This window comes from Micromys minutus (assembly GCF_963924665.1).
Source record: "Micromys minutus genome assembly, chromosome: 4".
Lineage (NCBI taxonomy): Eukaryota > Metazoa > Chordata > Mammalia > Rodentia > Muridae > Micromys > Micromys minutus.
Window position 1 is genome coordinate 23618113 of NC_137973.1, and position 22055 is coordinate 23640167.

Below are 22055 nucleotides of genomic sequence, written 5' to 3' on the forward strand. Positions count from 1 at the left end.
GCTGATGTTCTAAGGTTTGTCCAGCAGATCCATTCCTATTTGGTTTTATAGCTGAGGAATGTTATGTAAGAAAGCAGATGGGAAAGGGAAATGTTTTGTTTTAATAATGCCATGCAGGTCTTTGAACTCTTTCGAATTGGTAGCAAAATTCATGTAATAAGCTATTAAGAATTACCTTATGGTCTAATACTAGGTTATCTTTCATTTTAACAGTGCTGTTGAAACTTATTTTTAATGATTCATTAACTGTCAGTGTGATTAGATCCTCATTTCAGTTAGTTGAGGCCATCTGACCTACAAAATGATGATACCTAGGCACTCACTTTCTAGTGTCACCAACATTGTTCCTGGGATTCTCAAGAGATTTTATTTCCCAAGGGTAAAGAACCATAAAATTGTGCATGGAATGGTATATGATGTGGTTTTGTGTAAAGCAAAATAAGGAATAAGAAAGGAAAACTCACAGGAGAATTCTCAGGAAAATCTGTTTCACACAAGAGAATATATGGAAGCTAAGGAACAAGAAACTGATTCCCATAAAACCATCTGTGCCTGTGTCCCATGGGCAGCCTCAGACTCCCAAAGGCACTCATGTCTCAGTTTAGATGTTGTACATCTAATCAAATTTGCCACTTTTTTAATGAATGAAAGTAGTTTAGGGTTGACTCACAAAGTAAGTTTAGTAACAGGAACAGTGAGATAATACAAAAGCTCTTATAAAGTGGATAGGACAGGCAGACAAAGGGATGGACAAATGGACTGGCAAATGGATGAATGGACAGGTGACTGGATGAGGAAGCTTTCAGTGTTAAACTTCAAGTTACAGTTCACTTAGAGATGAGTTTGTCTGCTGAGTGAAAGGTACACACTCGTAATTTCAGCACTCAGGAGATAGAGGCAGGATGGTCCCCAGTTCGAGGCATTCCTAGACAGAGTGAGACCTTTTCTCAAAACCCAAAATCCAAGACCAACAAAAACTAGTTTATTTTGATGCTGAAGGGACAGCAACCTTTACTCATGAGTGCTACAATTCCTCAACTCAAAATTATGTGCATGTCCAGTCTCTCCCAAAATTAGTGAGAATTAATAGTCCAGAAGCAAAAGTCATATAAATACTGGCAAGAAGAGATGTTTTTAAAGGCTCTGCGTATAGCGAAGTGTGGCAGTGACTGGTATAGGAAGCGTCACACATACTTTGCTGGATGTCTCACAGTCTCAGTGCAGTAGGGTATCTTTTGTGTGTGTGATTCACTGTCCCTCCTCTGCCAACAACTTCCTGTTGTGTGATAAGAAAACTGATGCTCACTTTACTATTGCTGCTACTTCCTACACTATTACCTCCCAGAGCACACTCAGTTACCTGCTGATTTTAAACAGGCATTAGCGGGACTCTGTAGTAAACAGGCACGTGGGGTGCATTCTTTTTATGTTCAGGCCAGTTCAGGCTTCAGTGGTTCTCTGCACAGCCCTGAGAGTATTGTAAATTTACTTTGGAAAGCCTTATATTAAACTCCCACATTGTTTAGAAATCATGTATAATGACTAAAAAAAAATCTCTGAACTTCTCAGTATAGTTTCTTCCCTTAAAAAGGGGGGAAATTGGTATAAAGAACTTAGTAACAAGACAAGAGACTTTGCTTTGACCATTCTGTTCATTTTCTGGAGCAATCAAGCTGCTTTCACAACTTAAAGCCCTTATTTGTAATGGCAAGTCACTAAAGAACAAAGGCAGAGGAAGAAAGGGGAGGGGAGGGGAGGAAAGGGAAGGGAAGGGAAGGGAAGGGAAGGGAAGGGAAGGGAAGGGAAGGGAAGGGAAGGGAAGGGAAGGGAAGGGAAGGGAAGGGAAGGGAAGACACAGCAAGCACCTCAGGGAAATTGCTCTGCCTTGCTCTCCCCATTGGAGTCACTACATGCCTGACCTGAGCCCTGAGACAGTTCCATCTCAGGAACTCCAGCATCTGGAGCACGATGGCAGGCTGTCTCATGCTATTGCTTAAGTCAAGACAAAGAACGTGGCAGTGTGCCGTGCTTTGACTTCTTCTCTTACAAGGATCTTGAATAAACCCTCATTCTTGCCTCTGTTTACATGTGAGTGCAGCTGTAAACAGGGAAGTAGGAGTCCCCTTCTAGTCAAATTAAAGACCCGTAAAAGCCAGAGGAGTACAAGATGCTACAATATTTCAAATATATGACATTTAAATCCTAATATCTCTCCCTGTGACAAAATGTTAAAGGTAATAGATTGTCACAACATGAATCCATCCTCATGACAATAGACATAATGAGATTGTCAGAAACAACCCCAACTGTGATGGGATCTAGAGGCTGTAATCTACTTGCCCTGCCCAAGAGCTAGAAAGCATGTTTTGTGGGTTGTATGCAGTCTTTAAAATGGTAGTATCCTATTTTTTTCCTTGAAGTAAAACATTTTTACTGAGATGTTAAATATAACAGCTTACATTCTTCCAGTATTAGACATGGTTTCCCATTTGTCTTTTCAAATACTATTCATAAAAGTCAAGTATTCTTTGGATCCCGTCTCCTCTTCCTCTCCCCCAACCCACAGTGTGACAGCACTGTAGGATTTCTTTGCCTCTGTGTGCTTAGTAGTTTTTTTTTCCTTCTTCTCCCTATGTTCTCACAGCCTGCGGCACAGGGATGCACAGAAGGCAGGTAACTGACCTCCTGGACCAGAGCATCCAAGTGCACTCCCAATGCTTCGTCATCACTTCCGACAACCGCTACATTCTCGTCTGTGGCTTCTGGGATAAGAGTTTCCGGGTCTACTCCACAGATACAGGTAATTTTTATTTCTGCACCTCAATATGACTTAGCATCAAAAATTCTTTCTCATCTTACTCCCTAAAATAAGGAGGATGCTTCCCTTTCAGAAAGCAGCGGGCTACCGGGCTAGATCATCTGTTACCAGCTTAGTAGCTTCAGTGTGTTTTCAAGAGGCAGTTTTGTCTCCCAAGCACATGCTTACAGAATAAGTAATTCTTTTCTTCGGGAAAAGCCATGGATGTAAGTACCACCATGTGTGTACACAGAATTTCCAGGCAAGGCTACAAACACAGAAGTATCCTTTTAAACAATTTTCAGTTATTTAAAAGCTTTCTTCTCCATGTTGGGAAGATACGTGAAGTCTGTCTTTTCAAAATAGATACTTTGTCTTTCCCTCTTCTGCCCAGAGTCTTGCTGAAAACTGCACTACTCTGAAGAGTAGCTGACTACTGATTTAGTGTGTGACAGGTATGCTTCTTAAAAAATAAAGTTTACACCGGCCTATGCACTTGTACGCCCTCCCAGAAGGCCAAACCAAGTCAAATCAGTATTATTACAACAGAGACAGTCCAAGGAATTTTTGCATGTCAGAAATTCAAACTACTGGTAAATTTAATATCATATCTATAAGGCGCTTTAGAAACTGTCAAAAGATAAGATAAATTTAAAGATAATATATAGTTGAATATATATTTCAGTATAACTAATCAATAGGATTATGGCATGGACTGTTGTTTAGTTTGTTTTGGTTTTTTGTTGCTGCTGAGCACACTCTATTCCACTGTTAGATACTCAGGCCCTGGAAGAATATATTTCAAATGAAAGAAGAAAATGCACGTATCTTGATTAAATGCTGTGGGAGTGGAAAGTTCTATTAAATTGAAATTTCTAATTAAGGGCTTTACGGTACATCCTCTTTCAGATCGCTAATAATCCTTATGAAGTGCGTGTCCTTGCCCTTCTCCACAGTGACGGTTCTCAGGGAGTGTGTGTGTGTCTTAGAGACTGTTGTAGTAGCTGAGAACAGGGGAAGAGTACTCTCTTTGGTGGACATCTTTATAGACTAAGCCCTAAAATTTATGTGTAGAAATTGTTCTTTTTTTATTAAAGAAATTAATTTCTTAAAAAAAAGAGAGAAAGAAAGAAATTGATTTGCATTTGTTATAATTGATTTCACTGTGGGCTCATGAGCACTGAGTCTTTCTGAGTAGCTGAGCATTCCTAGATATCTCAGGCTGTGAGGTGGATTATTTTTAAATTAAAATTCCACCAACATTATGTAAATTGCAGAGTGGATTGGTGTTTTCTAAACCTGTACTTCTTTATTATGCTTGATCTTCTGTTTTGATAATCTAATTAAAATGTATCTTTTTTTCATTATGACAAATTTGAATATGCCTTAGCATTATTTGATACACTCCCAGGTTAAACTTGGTACATCCTAAGTTTTTCTCAGTCACCTTTTAGACTGCTTACTGTTCTCACTTTAACAGTTAATCTTTTCATTTGAAATAATTTTAAAATTTGCACAGTAAGTTCATCTTTTTTTAAAATTTGGTTTGTAGTTTTTTTAAGTTTGGACAGTGCATGGAATTAAGTTACCACTTCACAGACTATCTTGGTACAGAACAGTTCCATGACCCCCAATCTCCTGGTCATGTCATGTTACCTGCTGGATGTCACCTTCTTAGCACACTCTCAAGTCCTGCCCCCCCAGTGCATACTTCACATCTGCAGGGTTGGCCTTTCTGGCATATGCACAGAGTCATAAATTACATCAGTCTTCCATTTTGGCATTTGGAAGCTTATGGAGTCACTGACATCCCATATTGTTTCATTAAGAATGTATCACATGCCTGTGTATGTAAGGTCAATCTAGCTGGACTTCTATGCAGTACCAGTAACTCAGACAATTTCTGGGTCCACTCTTTTTTTATAAGTTACAAAATTCTTTGGCATACATGTTGTTGCTATGAGGTAGACAGGGTCCTTATCACATACATGTAGGTAACAGAACTGAGACTTAGAGAGGTAAGTGACAGGTTGAAACTAAAGCAGCTAATGGTGGGACTGGGGGCAAGACTCAGCCCTGCTAACCTTACATGCAGCATTCTCTTTTTATCAAGTGACTCACGCAGGTGTCACCGTCCTTGGTCAATTTGAAAACTACTGTAATTTGTAGCCCTAAGTTCCCTGTGAGACTGCCATGTTCCATTAGACTTAACAAAGTTGATCTCGTTCCACTCCCTCCCAACAGAAACCTTTCAATACCCTGTTGAAAAATACATCTTTGTGTAAAATATTTCATAAGAAGTAACAGTAAAATTTTAAACTTCATATTGATAGGACTGACTTTTAAAGTAAAAATTTATATTTTCTAGAAGTGTTGAAAAATTTTTAAATGATGTACCCTGTACTTTCTTGTATACATAACTCAGCTCATAGTTTTATTTAAAAGTAATTTTAGCGAGGAAAATAGGAATTTGTGTTTTTATGACAGAAGATAATATCAACTATTCTTTTACTTAAGTTTGGTATACAAGCAAGGAAAATTGTATAATCAGTTAATATATAATAGCAAAGCCATCACAAGTATTGAATTCAATTATATTTTAGCACACAAGGCAGACCTTCTTATTAGACTGCGGAGGGGGTACTTGGGCTGTAGCAGGAAATTCTTGAAACATAAATCGTGTTTTCAGGGTACAGCCAGGACAGCAGAGGCAACAATAAACCTTCCCCAACAGTTGGATTATTTCAGGCTACATTCAGATGCGGTCTTGCAGAATCCCGTGCTGGGATTTTTTTTTTTTTTTTTTTTTTTTTTTTTTTTTTTTTTTTTTTTTTGGTAGCATAGCTGTCAAATAAAACATTAACTAGATTAACTAGAAAATTTTTTCTGTCAAAAAAGGGCTATTCCAGTGTTTGTGGTAATATTTGATATTAGTGCATGGAGAAATAGGCTGGTATTAAAGGAAACGGAAAACAAAGGCTGAGGAACACTTACGAGATTATCAGAAAATAATTTACCAAAAAGAGCAGCAGGTATTTATAACGGGATTTATTTAGGAGGAGCAGCAGCAGTGTGGAGACTGCTGAGTGAGGCTGGGAGGGTGGGGAGGGGGAGGGGGTAAAGGAAGGTGGGGGGAGCTCCAGGCGCACAGACGCAGTTCTTTCCCAGAGCCTGCACTGGAAGCTGTGGAGAATAAAACTAAGCCGGATTAAAACCGGAACTCCTTTGGTGTAACATTTATGTCTCCCTCCCGTCCGGATCTCCTCCATTCACTGTGTTTACTCAGTTCTTTTCGTACAGTAGTTGATACCCTTGTGTGTCTGTTCGCTTTATTTCAACGTTTGTCTTCCCCATCAGGACAATAAAGGCCCCGAGGGCGGAAACATGTATCCTAGCCACAGTATACTTCTAGAAGAGCCTAATGCTTGGCACCAAGTACATGCTAGGAAAATACTGTTGAAGCTTTATAATTTTGATTGCTTCAGGGCAAAACTTAAAGCAGGAATTTCAGAAAAGGAAACCACAGCAACAGCATATCAATTCTCCTCACACTGATACTGGAGACAGAGAGCAGTTGCTTAAGGAGAAATAATATGAGAATCTTGGAAGATTCTGCTAATGCATCCCAGTTTCACAGCTAAATCCTCTTACCTGATCGCTGAACCAGTTGGAAATTAAGTAAGCTACCCAAGAAACAGTTGCTCTCTCCTTGTGAGGCTCCCGGTGCAGCAGGATGTCTGACCTGAGTCTCCTGGGTACCGTGGGCCTCGTTTACCTAGTTGATAGCACTCATACAACCCCACAGAGATGCTGGACTCCAAAGCAGACATAAGCCTGCTCCTGAATAACCAACACTCACATGACCTCTGTGGCTTCCTTCTGCAGCTAACACACGCGATGATCTCTAATCACCCATGAGAGTGCCAGCAGCTGCTCATCTTCTGCGTTCTGCCCTCCGAGATACAATGTGACCATTTACTACTAATCATCTTCACTTGAAAATGAAATTAAAATCCCTGTATATTTTATGTTTAATTTGGCCCTTTGACTTCTTTATTTTAAAATACCAAATTCTTTCTAGCATATGCCTTACTCATATTATCTGACTTTGCAAGTGAAATGTTCTAGTGCCAATTTAGAAGGGTAAAGACATTTAGAAAACTTGTGGCACATTTAACAGATCAAATACCTTGACTGAATCTGCTTTAATTGCAGCAGGAAATTTTACCATATTAACTGTAATGTGCAATTGAAATAAGTCTGGTTTTTAAGGTCTCTGGCTGTGGGTTCTACAAGCAGATGCTCATGAGTGAAAATTTGACATCTACCTAATGTGGACAAAGCATCTCACTATTTTTTCTCTAAATTTGAAATATTTATAAGTCTTAAGTTTATTGTAATATATTATTTAAAATTTAAAATTTTAGGTGGATACTTCATTTAATAAATTTAGTCCTTTTTTTTCTTTTCTTTTTAATTTTCTTGAGCAGTAGCTGGGTGGTGGTGGCACACCTTTAATCCCAGCACTCTGAGTTCAAGGCCAGCTTGGTCTATAGATCAAGTTCCAGGACAGCCAGGACTACACAGAGAAATGTTCCAGGTTGAAATGATTTTTTCAGTTTCTTTAACATCTGAGTTATATTTTGTCCTACAGACACTTCCTTTCAAAGCCATGCTGAATATTGAGGGTAAAGATTCTACAACACTCATTTGTAGACTATAGACTTTCCAAGGGAAAATGTTAACTATAAACTAGGGTGTCATAGAGGGCCTGTAGGTACCTAATTCTTTAGATGAGTCTATAAATGATATCACAGCCTCAGTCAGTAAAGACTCTCCACGCCAAGGTCATGTTCTTTTTGTTTCTAACACTGTTGTGTGAGCCACACTCTTCCCCAGTTTGAAGCCCTTCCTGTGAGTATACTGACTAGGTTCTTCTCCACTGTTCTCAACATAAACTTGATTCCATCATCACCCCAAAGGAAATTTCATCGTTCAGAGAATTAGAGCAAAGAAAGAGTGACAGGGTTTGAGTTGCAATCATGATAAACTGTTCCTTTGATCAAACGTTCGCCTGAGTAGTCCTGGTTTGAAAAAGTAAACTCTGTTGAAGGTGACCTAAAAACAAAAGGGCTTCCATATCTATCATGATTTCAGGCAAGCTCTGGAGGACTTTCTGGAAGTAAGCAAGCTTTGGTTTTGAGTCACAGAGTAACTCAAGAAAGTGTTAAATGGTTCCAGTCTAAGTGTTCTCCTGGACTGCTTTAACCAGTAAATATTATTCTTTAGTAATTTATAGTAGCTGTTCATAAGGCTATGGTGTCCTCATAGACAAGTATTTGTTGAAATAGTTTTAACATATGCCTTCCAAAAATCTTATTAGTATCCCATTGATTTTTTTTTCACTATTATAGGTAGCATTAAAAACAAACAAAAACCTGCCAGGTCAGAACATTCTAAGATCTGAATTATCATGGCAGCATTGTCTTGCATGTTATGTATTTGATAGAAGTTTGCCTTGTCTTTTAATTGTGGCTTAAAGAAAAAAAATGTTTTCTATTTCAGGAAAATTGATCCAAGTGGTGTTTGGCCACTGGGATGTCGTCACTTGCCTAGCTCGCTCTGAGTCGTACATAGGGGGAAATTGCTACATTCTCTCCGGGTCACGTGATGCAACTCTCCTTCTGTGGTACTGGAATGGAAAAAGCAGTGGGATTGGAGATAACCCCGGCAGTAAGTACAAACTTTTTAAAATGAACTTCATAAGAAATGTAGAAGAGTAGCACCTTGGGTAGAAGTGTTCTTCCATTACGGTGAGAATGAAATGGAATTACCCAGGATTTTGAGTTTCTAAACTCATTGATAATTCATGCTACTAAAACATCTTATAACCATTGCTAATTCAAGTTCACATGTGGAACCCTTGTTTTCATGCTATACTCACTCTTGTGTAGAGATTCGTGTTCTGCACTAGCTGCCACCAACTAAAACAGAGGTGTTCTCATGAACAGTATAACATGTAACATAAAAGAGAAACTACGTATTTTCTTGTTTGTTGAATTCATGTTTTAAAAGAGAAAAATAAAAGTTTTAATTCTGGAAATCTACAACTTTATAATACTTTCATTTACATATTAAAGGATAAAACAGGTCATAAAAGGCCAATATGGAATATTGAAATTGGCTCTTGGCTTTTCAGCTGGGAAATGAAAATGTTCACCAACAGCATTAAACATCTTTCAGAAACTGCTGAAGGCAGTAAAACAACAACAAAAAAATGTGTAACCATTTAAAATTGTAATTCACAGAAGGCAAAAAAGGAAACAGCCACCATTAAAACCAATCGCACACAGCTGCAGTCAAGAGATGGCTTTAAAAAACACATTAAGAAGTAGGAAAAACAATTAAAGGGACCACCTGAAAAATGAGAATTTAATTAAAATGATTATGACAGCAGAGAAGAGTTCCTGTAAGAATAGCTGGAGATTTCTGTTTCATAAGGCAGACTCCGGGCTGCGCTTAAGTAGTGGCCAGGCTTTGAGAGATGTGTGCAGTGTTTGGTGGACGGCTCTCGCCATTACCTGAGCACTGGACTTGTGTCTGGGTGTAAGTGGATTTCACCTTGTCCTATTTTCAACCGGCTTCTCCTTGTGTGACAGTGATCACTTTGTTCAAAAAATGCTAATATTTATTTCGTAGAATGCTAAGTTTTTTTTGAAAGCTCTTTTTCTTTTTTTGCACTTGAGAGATTTTTGCATTGGATTATAAACATTGCGTTCAGTTAATATCTAATGGACCTATTTCTGACTTTAATCAAAGATAATCTTATATGTGAATGGAATAGAAAAAAATAAAGTTCTGATACTGCGGGTGATTCCCGTCTCAGTGGTCAGATCAAGCTGTAGTGTGTTTGTACTCCGGGAAAGCATGCTTTGTGCATGTCTCTTACTTACACAGACATCTCTGCTTTATATATAATTACAATTCATTTAAAGGGATAAAACCTCAGGGACTTTGATTTTCTAAATATGTACTGTGATCCTTTGATTGTGGAGACCTCTGATGCCTCTTCTTTCCTGGCCTCCTAGATTGAGTGACTACTTTCAGTTTCTTTTTTTCTGTTTTCTTTAAATATAAGATTAATTCTACCAGGCAAACCTAAATTTGATAATACATAAATCCACCACTTTGTTGTTTATCTCCCAGAGAATTTAGGAGAGCCTTTTTCTTGCCTTTAAGATGTTTTGAGCATGTGTAGCAATTTATACCCACAGAGACAGATACTCGAGTCTTTGTTTTTCACTCGATGTGATTCCCTTCTCTGTGTTATGCAGAGTTTGCAGCCTTGTGTATTCTGAGCAATAGCTAAAGCCTTACTGGCTATTCCTGCATGGAACATAAAACACTTCAGAGATTTAATTAGGTTTTGAAATTAGAAAACTTCAAGTTTTCAGAGTATTTTATATCTACGTACACATTAATTGATATAGCATGGATTTAAACATGTTGTTTTTTTAAGTACATATAAATTGCCCTAGAGATGGTTTTTGAATGTGTGTCATTTAAATAGAGAATCAATAAGGAGTAATCAGATACTGAGATTCACTGTAAAAGAGAAATCTAAGTTCCTGGCTCGGCTGTGGATGCCCTCCCCTCTCTCCGCATTTTCTCTCTGCTTGCTCTCTCTTGTTCTCTCCCCTCTGTAAAATAGAGCAATGGTAGGAACTGTTATCAGAGGCACAAGGTGCTCAGCAGGCATAAATCACCTCACAAACTCCATCTTGGCTACATATTAAAATTACAGGGTCCACCATCCTCGCCTCTGTGATATGGTGGACACTAACACCTACAAAAAGCACACACGGTGAAGAGGAGAAAAAACAGAAACACAGCACATCTAATACAATTTTCAGAAACTGTAGTGTATTTCGAATAACTTATATTACCTCATCCTTTCTGGCCTTTTTATAATATCTGATGCCCCAATTCAATTTCTCTTTAGCTTTGAAGAAAGAATCTGTGAGGAAGACAGCCGGGTACTTTTTCCTACTGTGAGCATTTACACACATTAGAACAAAAGATAAACAAGCCAATCTAGGATTTTTAAAACAAAGACAATTGTGCTGTGCATGTCTGTTTTCAGTGGTTCAGCTCTCTGATCCTATGGCATAGGGAAGCAGCCACCGAAGGTTGAAGCCAGTCCCTCAGACGAGAGCGTTCAGACTCCTGCACCCGTGTTATATCTCAGAGTGACAGGAAGACCCCTGAGAACGGCCACATGCTCAGATGCATGCACTTGTAGGGTGGCTGATAAATACACAGGAGTACTTCAACCTCAAGTTTTTATTACAGGAAAGGAAGAAAAGAGGTGGGGGGGCAACCTCTTCCTTTTTTTCATTTTATACTTCTTTCAGCAATTTAACTTTATTTTAAATTTTAAAATTATAAGAACAGTTAGTGATTTTACTTGCAAGGGTCATTAAGGAAGAACCCAATACCGTTTTCTTCAAATCTAAAAATTGTTGCTATATAGAGAGTTGGTAGCTGTGTAACTATTCTAACCTAATGTTATACAGTGTTAATATGTGTGTTAGTTGGATAAAAATCAGGCTAACTCACTTGGATGAAACCTATAAATAGTATAATTTGGAGCTTTAAAAATGACTCAGATGTTTTATGAAACCTGTCTAGATGATGCAGCCAAAGGCTTGCTCTCCGAAGACAGGCCGTTTTTCACCTCTGCTCTATTGTCTTGCGATGGTTATCTGCTGTGGAATGTGGCTTTCCAACAAGAGGGCTGAAAATAGTACTCCACTTGGTTGTGGATGGTTTTCGTAACATTAACCAGGACGATTTCAATGAAAGGTGTTCTCTGCAGAAATCTCAGCACCTTGTCAGCTCAGTGCCGTCCACTGTCTCAGGCCGAGATTCCTCCAGTGAAAGGTTTTCCCTTCAGAACAATGCTTGCCTGCCTTCTTCAAATTCTACAAAAAGTGTGTTCCTTTGGTTCTCTAAATTGGTATTTAAATTAAACACTTCCAACTTTGACATGATTGTACTTCTACAAACAAGATGAAAACATACAACAGTTATTATTTATTCAGTAATTTATATTACACCCGTAAATCATAAACTGGAATTTTGAAAACTAACCCTGTATGCAGCACTTTTAGATTTCAGAGTAATTTTTTTTACAGCCACAGTCTATTAGCTTTTGGAGCAAATGGTTGCCGAATGTGAGGGTGTTGCACAGATTTGTGTGTGCGATATTTCAGTAAAGTACTTTAACATTCTTGCATTCTGGTTTTGATTTGATGGAAAGGTGGCATTTTTTTTTTTTCTCTTTGCAATCAGACATGCTAATCTATGTCAGCTTTCTCCTTATGGGAATGGCGTCTACGGGGGGCTGGTGTGGGTTATAGAACAACAAGATTCTGTTCTTTAAGGATATTTCAGCACCGTTAATTAGAAAGAGGATTTTTATTAACCGTAAGGCTAGCACTAACAGACTGCAGAGCTGTTCCTGAAGTACTGTATACTGGAGCTGCCCTGTTTCTCCTCTGTCTAAAACTTCATTTTCTTACACTCTCATCAATCACTCCAGTCGTTACCGTAAGTCCTACTGCTGTTAATTTTACTAGTATCACCCTAATGAGACATTCCTGCTATAATTAAAAATGAATTCTAACGTTAAGGCATTCTAAATTTTTTTAATGAATTTAGAATGATCGTGCCCTATGACTATAAATACCACTAGCGCACACAGACCTCTCATCAAGTCTGTAAGGGAAGTGTGGTAGTCCAGGTGTGAGTTATTTACCGGGTTCCATGCACGTGTGCTTATGCATATGTATTTTTATGCATGTATTTAGGAATCATGTCCTTTTTGTCATAAAGCCTAACATGTTTTAACTGAAGCTACTGATAAATTCTTATTCTTTGTCTTGGCAAAACATAGGGACTGTAGTGTAGTGTCCTCTCTCTAAGTAGGTAGCCTAGAGCACCATCTGCTGGACACATCTGGGGACATAATGCTCTTTAATGGGAAAGGCAGGGCCTGGAAACATGGGTGTATTTTGCCTTTAACTGCCTGTGGTAGATTATTCACCAGTCTTAAATGTCAGTATATGTATGATGTGTTAAACCTTGTATGTTTTTAAAAAGAAATCATCTTATTATTCTGTTCCAATCTTAACCTGAAATTGGGGACTTTATAATAAATGTTTTCAGCAAAGCACAGAATATGCCTGGAAAAAAAAAATAAAAATAAAAAACGAAAGCACCACAGTTTGTCCTGAGGTCTTCAGTAAGTTACAGTTGGCAGACATGGTTTAGGTAAAACCTACACTTGGTTCCTTATACTTAGTTTGTATTTGAAAGCAGTGCTTGAGGCATATGGCCTTTATGTGAGGGTGGGGCTGGATCTGATTCTTTGTGGAGGACACCCGTTCTTACACATGACTTTCAGACCAGACCCAGTTCCCTCCTGGCCTACTGCATTACCTAATATCTTTCTTTATTTTTCTGTAAAATTCAAAGTACGGGTTTGCAGCAGTGTGCTGGCGGTGTTCAGGTGACATTAAAAATACGCCTGTGAAATTCTCCAGAAGGTGCAGGATGTTTAGTGCTCTGTGATGTAATGCAGGCCCTCAAATTCCAACAAAACAACTCTGTATTTACTTCTTGTAGCTAATAGTAGATGTGGTAAAAGGAATTATATTCATATGGCAAACGAATACAACCTTAATGTGCACCATATGCAGAGCAGTGGGGTGATGTGCCAATATATCACATTTATTTACCTTGTTTGGTTGCAGAGAAAAATCACTATACCATTCACCCAAGGGCTGTAGCCACTTAAATATGAGGCCAGAGAAACTGATTTATGCCCTCCAGCTAAAACTGAGCATCTTCATATGTAGACATCAGGGACAATCCCAAAGAGAGTTACAAACACTTAATGCTCAAGAGAGGAATTTTAATTTTGAACAATGGCTGAAGTTAATATGAGGGCACATGCTGATGGCTGAAATGGTCACTGGTGCCCTGCCCCCTTTCTTACATGTGAAAGTAGGACTTGGTGCGATAGAATGTTGTACAGTGCAGCCCCCACCCCATGGTGTGGCATTGCTTTACAATTACTAAGTACACATTTGGTGGAGAGCGAGGGCCAACATTCAACTGATTTTTACCGTCTTCCAGAAAAGCTCATTTTACTAGAAAGATTGCATAAGACCAAACATGTATGTACTCATGTTATGCAGTAGACATTTCTGAAGCTTTGAGAAGCCATTTTATATAAAATTATGTTTGTTTTTTTTTAACCTCACTTTCTCTTGTTACCTCAATTTCCACATGCTGCAACCATTACTTTATAGAGCTAATTTAAGCTGCTAATTAACAAATTTTAGATTTGATGGGTTTCTGTTTGTTCTTGTCTGGGTATTTGTTTTGTTTTGTTTTTTTGCTGTAGGATCTCCAGTAGTCTGATCTGGCCTGAAATACCCCGATCCTCCTGCCTCTACCTCCCAAGGATCGGGAGTACAGGTGTGAACCACCACACCTAGCATGTAGTTGTGTTTTCTGTTTTTTGGGTTTTGTTGTTGTTTAGTTACCATCATCGAGTTGGCTGTACCATTGCATGTCCCATATCCACTATTTTCTAAAGTAAGTTTTCTTCAGTCCTAGCAGTCTTGGTCAGATTTCAAATGCAGGATTAGAAGATTTTGTTTGTTTTTGTATTTTATATGTATGAGTGTTTGGCCTGCATGTATGTAGGTTCCCACAGAAGCCAGCAGAGGTAATTGGCTCCCCCGATGCTGGATTTATAGGTGGTTGTGAGCCATCATGTGGGTGCTGAGAGTCAAACTGAGGTCCTCTGACAGTACAAGTGATCTAAACCACTGAGCCAGCTCTCCAGCCGCTGGACGTGTTTGCGAATGAAAATGATACCTCCCGGGACCTCAGTTCCTTTTATAGCTTAACTGTAACTACTGAGCGTTCTTGTGTTCATTTTTATAAGTCGTACTTTTCTGTAACTGAGAAGATAATTTTATTTTCTTGGGGTGGTTTAGAACATGGTTTTTTGTTTTTGTTTTTGTTTTTTTTTTTTTTTTTTTTTTTTTTTCTCAAAACAGGTCTTAACTCTATAGTCCTGGCTATCCTGAAACTCAGTATGTAGACCAGGCTGTCCTCAAACTCACAAGAGATCCACCTGCCTCTGCCTCCAAAGTGCTGGGATTGAAGATGTGCATCACAGGAGCACAAACCAAGATATTTTTAATATCGAAAGGTGTAAAAGCCCTGTATGGCTTTCAAATATTTACCAAATAAACCACACAAATGATAGGAAGAAACATCAAAAGGCATTTTAGGACCAGGTGTTGCTGCACACCTTTAATCCCAGGCAGAGGAGGCAGGCGGGTCTCTAGGAGTTCTAGGCCAGTCAGGGTTACATAGTGAGGCTGTCTCAACAGAGAGAGAGCACTACAAAAAAGGACTATGGCTAATCAAAACGGAGAGTTGGGAGCTGAGCCCCAATCCCATACCTAAGGCTCAGGAGACATTGCAGTCGAGGTCAGAAAGACTATAAGAACCAGAGGGTCAGGGACTTTGCTGTGAGACTGTGTCTCCTAGAAATACCAGAAGCTGCACCCATAAGGTCTCATCAATATGGCTGCCCAAATGTGAACCAAACCAGGATGACACCAAGGAACATGTCAAACTGGACAGGGAAAAGCCTGTGAGTCCTTAACCCAACTCAAAGACCCACAAGCAACTGAGGAAAGCCGGGAGCAGGAGTTGGTCCTTGCCAGGGAAGCACACACTAATTGTCCAGTGCCAAACGGTCAGCCCTGAAAACATGCTACATTTAGGGATATATATGTGCACACAACACTCACATAGTGAAAAAGAGCCCATGAATTTGAAGGAGAGTGAGAAAGAGGGCTTGGGGGAGAAAAGGGAAGAAAGAAATTTTCTAATTAAATTACAATCTAAAAAAATAAACATAAAAGGCCAGATGTGGTAGTGTATGCCTTTAATCCCAGCACTTGGGAGGCCAAAGCAGACAGATCTCTGTCAATTTAAGGCTAGCCTGGTCTACAAAGCAAGTTCAGGACAGCTAGGGCTTTGCTACACAGAGAAACTCTATTTCAAAAAACCAAAATAAACAAATAAACAAAAAGCCCTAACAATAAGAATTTTAAATGATTTGAATCATCAGAATAAAAGGATTAAAATTTGAACCTATATTCATAAAATTCAGTGTTGAATATCAACAAATATGAACCTCATTTCACCTCCATCAATTTTCTCTATAGGTGAAACTTGTATATGTACATTACTAGATGCCTGTGTTTAGGTGCAGGAGCTATAGAGGATCTAGAGCCTAAGATCAACAGCCCCACAATGGAGAATCAGCAAATGCAGCCTCAAAAAGTAGTTCAGTGGAGTCTGGAGTGTGAACAAACTGAAGGGCTGTGCAATTCGACCAAAGATACCGCGTGTGTATGATATGTCCTCTGTACTGCTAAGTGATAGATCGTGCCTGAGAAGGTTTGACAAATGTATGTGCACGTATATGAATGCATACAAAAGCTGGAGTCATAGCCAGCCAAGGCCAGCCGAGTTCATTTCAGATGAGCGGGACTTGGATGCAAGTTTTCATCATCTTCCCAGTGCTAACTTACCGCACATCATATCTGATAATGAGAGATAATTAAAGATATTTAAATTTCCACACCCGACTGTGGAAATACATCTGCATTTCCTGCTTTTCACAGACGATTGTTGGGAAATGCTGTAAAATCTAAGACAAGGAAGAATGTGGGAAACAGTATAGTTTTGAGAAACTAAAGTATATTAACCCTTGACAAGAATGAAAAATAACAAGAACTGTCTCTAATTGGCACTTATGCAACCCAAGATCAGAAATACTTTTTATTGAAAGAGATTTTATAACAAAGGTTGAGAAAAAGCACTTTCTCCCTCCTCTCCTCCTCCTGTCCAGTCCTGCTACTAAATGACATCTCATAGGTGCTCAGGACTTACATACATGTGCATAGTGACATAGTTCTTATGATACCCCTGTGTGAAAACCTATTAAAGTAACATTTTTCCTTCTGCCTGGACCCTAAAGCTCCTGAGTCTCTTACCAAGAGATCACCTAGTGGGCAGGTGCTGCAGTCTGGATTCAAATTTAGATACTCTTGGCCCTAATGTTTTTTGTCTCTGGTGCTAGGGACAGAACCAAGACCTCACACATGCTAAGCCTATGCCTTGCCACTGAGCTACAGCCCCAGCCCTAGAAGCCTCTTTCTTAGCCACTAAACTGTATTTCAGTTTTTACTAGATTTAATTGGATTATCAACAATACAGAATTTGATGCAATCCTATCACAAAAGTATTCAGTATTTACAAAAGACATGAAAAGATAATTTTGTTACACTGATTTCATATGACAGTGCGTTTCATGATAGAACCTGTGGGGTTTCCTTTCTTTATGTACGTGTGAGCACACTGCATGCTGAGGACCAAGACCAGAGCCTGTTCATGCTGAGTGTGCATTCTACCACTGACTAACCACCATCCCCTGTAGTAGTGTTACACATGGAATTACTCATACAAATTTACTGTGTAGTGTACTCTTAGAAGGAAAGTTCAGTGTAAAAACAGATGTGTAGCAGAGGAGGGAAATGACATGAACCAAGAGCTTTGACTGACTTCATACCAATCTTGCCTTGCTGGACATTAGTAATTCTAGTGGTTATTTACAAAAGAAGCCATCAACATTTTTTCTGGTGCATGTGGCAGCCTTAATGCATCTGGCACGTAGACTGTAGTCTGTATGTTTAAGCGAACAGACGTATTTTCAACAGAAGACTGTGATGGGTACAGAGAAGGAGGGAAGACGGATGACAGTGACTAGAACAAATCTCAAATAATTTTGTTCTGCATAATTAAAACGTGGTAGAACTTCATTGAACACTTAGGAAGCTAATGGAAAGGTCTAAGAAACATTTATCAGAGGGAAAAGGAAACATTTATCAGCAAAAAAGCCATTTCCTTTCCTGATTTACCATTGTGGTGAGCCGCATGAGAAAGCCGAGTATTTGGTTTGCACATGAATGTTTTGTATTAATCAGCAGCAATTAATAGACAAAGTGCATGTGTAAAGTACAAGTATCTATCTTTGGGAAGATTTATTTAACTTCTGTGTTTTGGTGTTTTAGGTACTTAAGACTTAAAACCTCATTGTGCCTTTTGGTTTTTGAACATACCTAGATCCAAAGTGGCTTCTGATGTTGTTTGGTTAACAAAATCAAGTTTAATATTCTATTTTAGGTTTTTTGTTTGTTTGGTTGGTTGGTTGGTTTTTTAGATATGCAAGAGTTTACTCATGTGACATCGTATCACTGGTGTTTACTTAAAAGATTCATTAACTAATCTTGAATGCTGGATTGGCATCAGAAGCATTTGTAATTAAGTGCTTGTGCCTCAGTAGTGATCTAACCTTTACAATTATGTATTCAAGTACAATTTGCAGGATTAAGATAAACAGAACTTGATTTGATAATCACTTAAATTTCTGCTTTTTTTTCTTTTTGTGGTGGTACTGGGGTGTTGAGCTGCAGCCTCAGATCCAAGTGTCCACTGTAAACAGAGTCATTTCAAACACAAGGCCATATTGTATCCCTGCCCTTACTGTCCAGTGTGCCACCATAACACCCCCAACATCGGCAACTATTACTAGTCAGTTCGAGGGTGAAGGAACAAGAAGGGGGCAGCAGGATGTGCTGCCTACAGTCAATGGGTGGGAAGAAGTGATTTTGTATTTCTAAGACTGTGCACAGGAAGGTGCAGAGGCAGCATCATTTCGTGCTAGATGCTGTTAGAGAAAAGCCCGGTGTGTACCTGCTGAGGCAGCACACAACGCTGCAAAGGACTGTGCAGCGCACTCTGAAATGGCGTCTTCATCTTCCTCAGCCTGGGTCGGTGATGCTGAGGATAGCAGGAACTTATTTAACTTTTTAAAAATAGCTGAAAGTGTAGTTTTATGTGGATTATTTTATCTCCTTTGCCTTAATGGAGGTAAATCTTGGAAACTGCCTTTTTAGTCTGCCACTTCTAATAAGATAGTAGAGGAATTACTTTTTCCTTTTCAGATAAGAAATTTTATGAGGTTCAGACTCATCATTATCAAATTAAAGATATGTATGTTATGGGGGAGCACATTTACTACGACAAACATACACCATTCTCCCAGCAGTGTTAAGATAACTGTTCTGCTTTGCCCATTGGCTCAGTGCACACACCAGCAGGGCTATGGAGTGCCTCACTGTTTAATCATGTTGGGTTGTTAGAGGGCACAGACTCCCACCAGTGTCGGCTGTTCCATACTGAGAAAAGCACTTCTGTAAACGCTGGCGTGCCTGGGCTGTCTTTAATCTCATTTGACTTGTTCATCTTCTTCTAAGGCCATCCCAAAAGATGGACGAGCCTCCCTTTCAGCTTTTGGTAGGATCTGCATCAGTGGACATAAAACTGTGCTCACACAAAGACCCCTTTCCTTTGAAGTACTTGCTCCAGCTTTTCAAAGTAGTCCTAGACGTCTGTCCTTTTTCTCTTTTCATTTTTCTTTAAGAAGTTTGAAGTGTAGCTTCTTAAACTACCAACAAGATAAATTTTTCTCCCAGCGTTACTGAAAACCATGACAATCTTCACACAGTAAGACTTTAAAGGGTTTAAGGGAATCTGTTGTGCTCTATGGTCGGGGATTTGGTAGATCCCAGCTCCTGCTCTCGCAGAGAGAGAGGTACAGATTGTCAGCATCATTTGTTTGGTTTTGGGTAATTTATATTTACATTATTTTCTTTTTTAAACTTTTTATTCTTATTGGTTGTTTTATTTATTTACATTTCGAATGTTATCCCCCTTCACGGTTTCCCCTCTGCACACCCCCAACAATTTTTGACAAGTGGCCAAAAGGGGCAGCTCTGGAGCTGACTGAAGCTTTAACCACAGCCATTTGCTCTTGGCTTTTCACGCCGAGGTACAATGGGGTCTTACCTTTCTTCCCTGTTTGATGATGTCACCAGGCTCCTCTACAACCTAGGAGATGATGAGTCCCGTGTTACTGCAGAGAAATGAGATATGCCACAGCCCCATAGAGACCATAGAGATAAGCACAGGGACTTATAAAATCCAACTGCTTTTTATTTTGAACATACTTTTTATAAGGAGAAAGTGGGAGTGCTCTATCTGTACTTTGGATAAGTGAGCTGGAAATGACTTTTTCTTATATGGTGTAGATTTGGCAGTCTGCAGCCTTAAGTGTTTGTTTCTATACATAAGGCAAGTTGAGCACAGTTGGATTTCTGTTTTGTTGTTATTTCTTACCATAAATCCAGCTCCCCCAGAAGCAACTGGCCATGGCTCTACCCTTACGCTTTTAATTTGTTGTGTTACTTGAGCTTGTGTTCTTGGTTCTCCCCACCACCCCCTTCATATTTCCTGAACTGTCTAACCTGTTTCCTGGACTAGGAAACACTTTGCCAACAAAGCCCAGCACTAAACAGTCCTTTACTTAGAGTCAGACCCCAGGAAAAGAAAGACCCTTTTCCATCCTGAAGTTGCTTTGTACATGTATCTGCTGATTTGTGTAATGAAATGTGATTTGGTATATTTTGCATTCATGAAAGCTAGTATTTTATAAGCAGAACTAGTGAGTTGTGTTTGCAAAGGCGAACATTTACAACTTAACCCTTCTGAGGTTTTCTACCTCTGACTTCATAGTTCTAGATTGTTCTCTTTCATTAAAAAAAAAAAAAAAGTAGTAGTTAAGATCAATCTCCACCCCCCTCCACTGAGCTCCTGAGAAAATACTCCCAAGTCCAGCAAATAAAACAAGCATTGGCGTGGCTTCCTGCTAGTATCCGTCTGGCCCTCTGTGACCCATGTGTCCTTTGTTTATTTTGGCTTACATGTAAATTGCTCTCATTCTTCACTTTTCCACCAGAGAAAGATTATTCAAGTTAAAACACAAATCTCACCACCATTAAAACCATTTGTAATTTATGGATACAAAAACGGAACAATTGCACTGAAAATGCGTTCCTTAAATCATACTGATCTTAATGGTTGATTTTAAAAAACATTGCCAATAGATATATTCAGACACTAATTTCAAGAATAACATTATAATGCTATTTTTGTGGAATTTAGAATATGCCAAGGGGACCATGAGTGAAGGGTAACATTAACTTTTTAAACAATGAATGTTTATTTCTTAATCTCAATTTTTAGTACAAAATTAAGTAGTTTAGATGAGCCTGCATCATTTGCCTCTTTGAAGGCTTTTTCACCAAAATTTTTGGAGTTGAGGAAAAAGTGGTCTATAACAGATTCCTTTGTAGTTTGGAAAATATCAAGTAGACATTTTAATAAGTTAGTTATGTTACTCCTATATGTTTCCAACTTGAAATTAGATGAAACCAGGTCCCTGGTTTGACTTGTTCTTGGCCCATTAGTTTATTTGCTGAGGTCTCCCTTTCCTTCTCTAGGGGTGTGGGCTAGCCTGGCAGCTGGGGCTAGAGAATACCCAGGGTTAACACACAAGTCCTTATGGAATAAAACCTCAGTCAGAATTACTGCTAGTCACCAAAACCTTGAGACACCATTGTGACATCACTGTGCACTGTGGAAATACATCCGTCATGTGTCATGATGGCCCTGAAGTTACCGCTGGCCCCAGGGAAGGCACACAGAGAAATCTCCTTTCTTAGGAGTGGAGTCTTCTCTCTTGCCTTTTCGGGGGGTCATGTATCTCTGTGCCTTCAATGAAGCCTATTTCAGGCATGCGCACATACTTTGCCAAAATGTTGGAAGAGCTCATGGACCCACCGCTGCAGCCCCTGCTGTAGAGGCTACATGAGTGGTTTAACAGCAGCACTGGCCCTACAGGTGCAGTGGGATCGTTCCTGAGTGAGCGATGGCTCTAAGGACAAGCAGTGCCCAAGGTTACAGTGGCAGATGGCTCTTTTCTACAGCTGCCCATAGTGAACTACTTTCTGGCGATATTTGCCCACTGAGATTATACAACATCAGCCCTCAACTCTGCCATGAAACCAGTTCACAACAGACAAGGTCAAGAATGCCAGCAGGACCATGCTTGTTAGCTGTTTGCAAAGGCTCTGTCTTTACAGACTGACAGTATGTGGGGTGGGGGTGGGGAGTAAATAGGTCCCTCTGGCTAAGT

General features: G+C 39.3%; 1 protein-coding gene across 2 annotated transcripts in view; it reads left to right on the forward strand.

Moving 5' to 3' along the window:
• The window catches only part of LRBA (LPS responsive beige-like anchor protein), a 533667-nt gene that overhangs the window by 498718 nt on the left and 12894 nt on the right, over positions 1-22055 (forward strand). For both annotated transcript variants that reach the window (XM_080915741.1, XM_080915742.1), the window contains exons 52-53: positions 2645-2800; positions 8363-8530. In XM_080915741.1, the coding sequence (XP_080771867.1) occupies positions 2645-2800; positions 8363-8530 (324 nt within the window). The remainder of the gene's footprint in view (positions 1-2644; positions 2801-8362; positions 8531-22055) is intronic.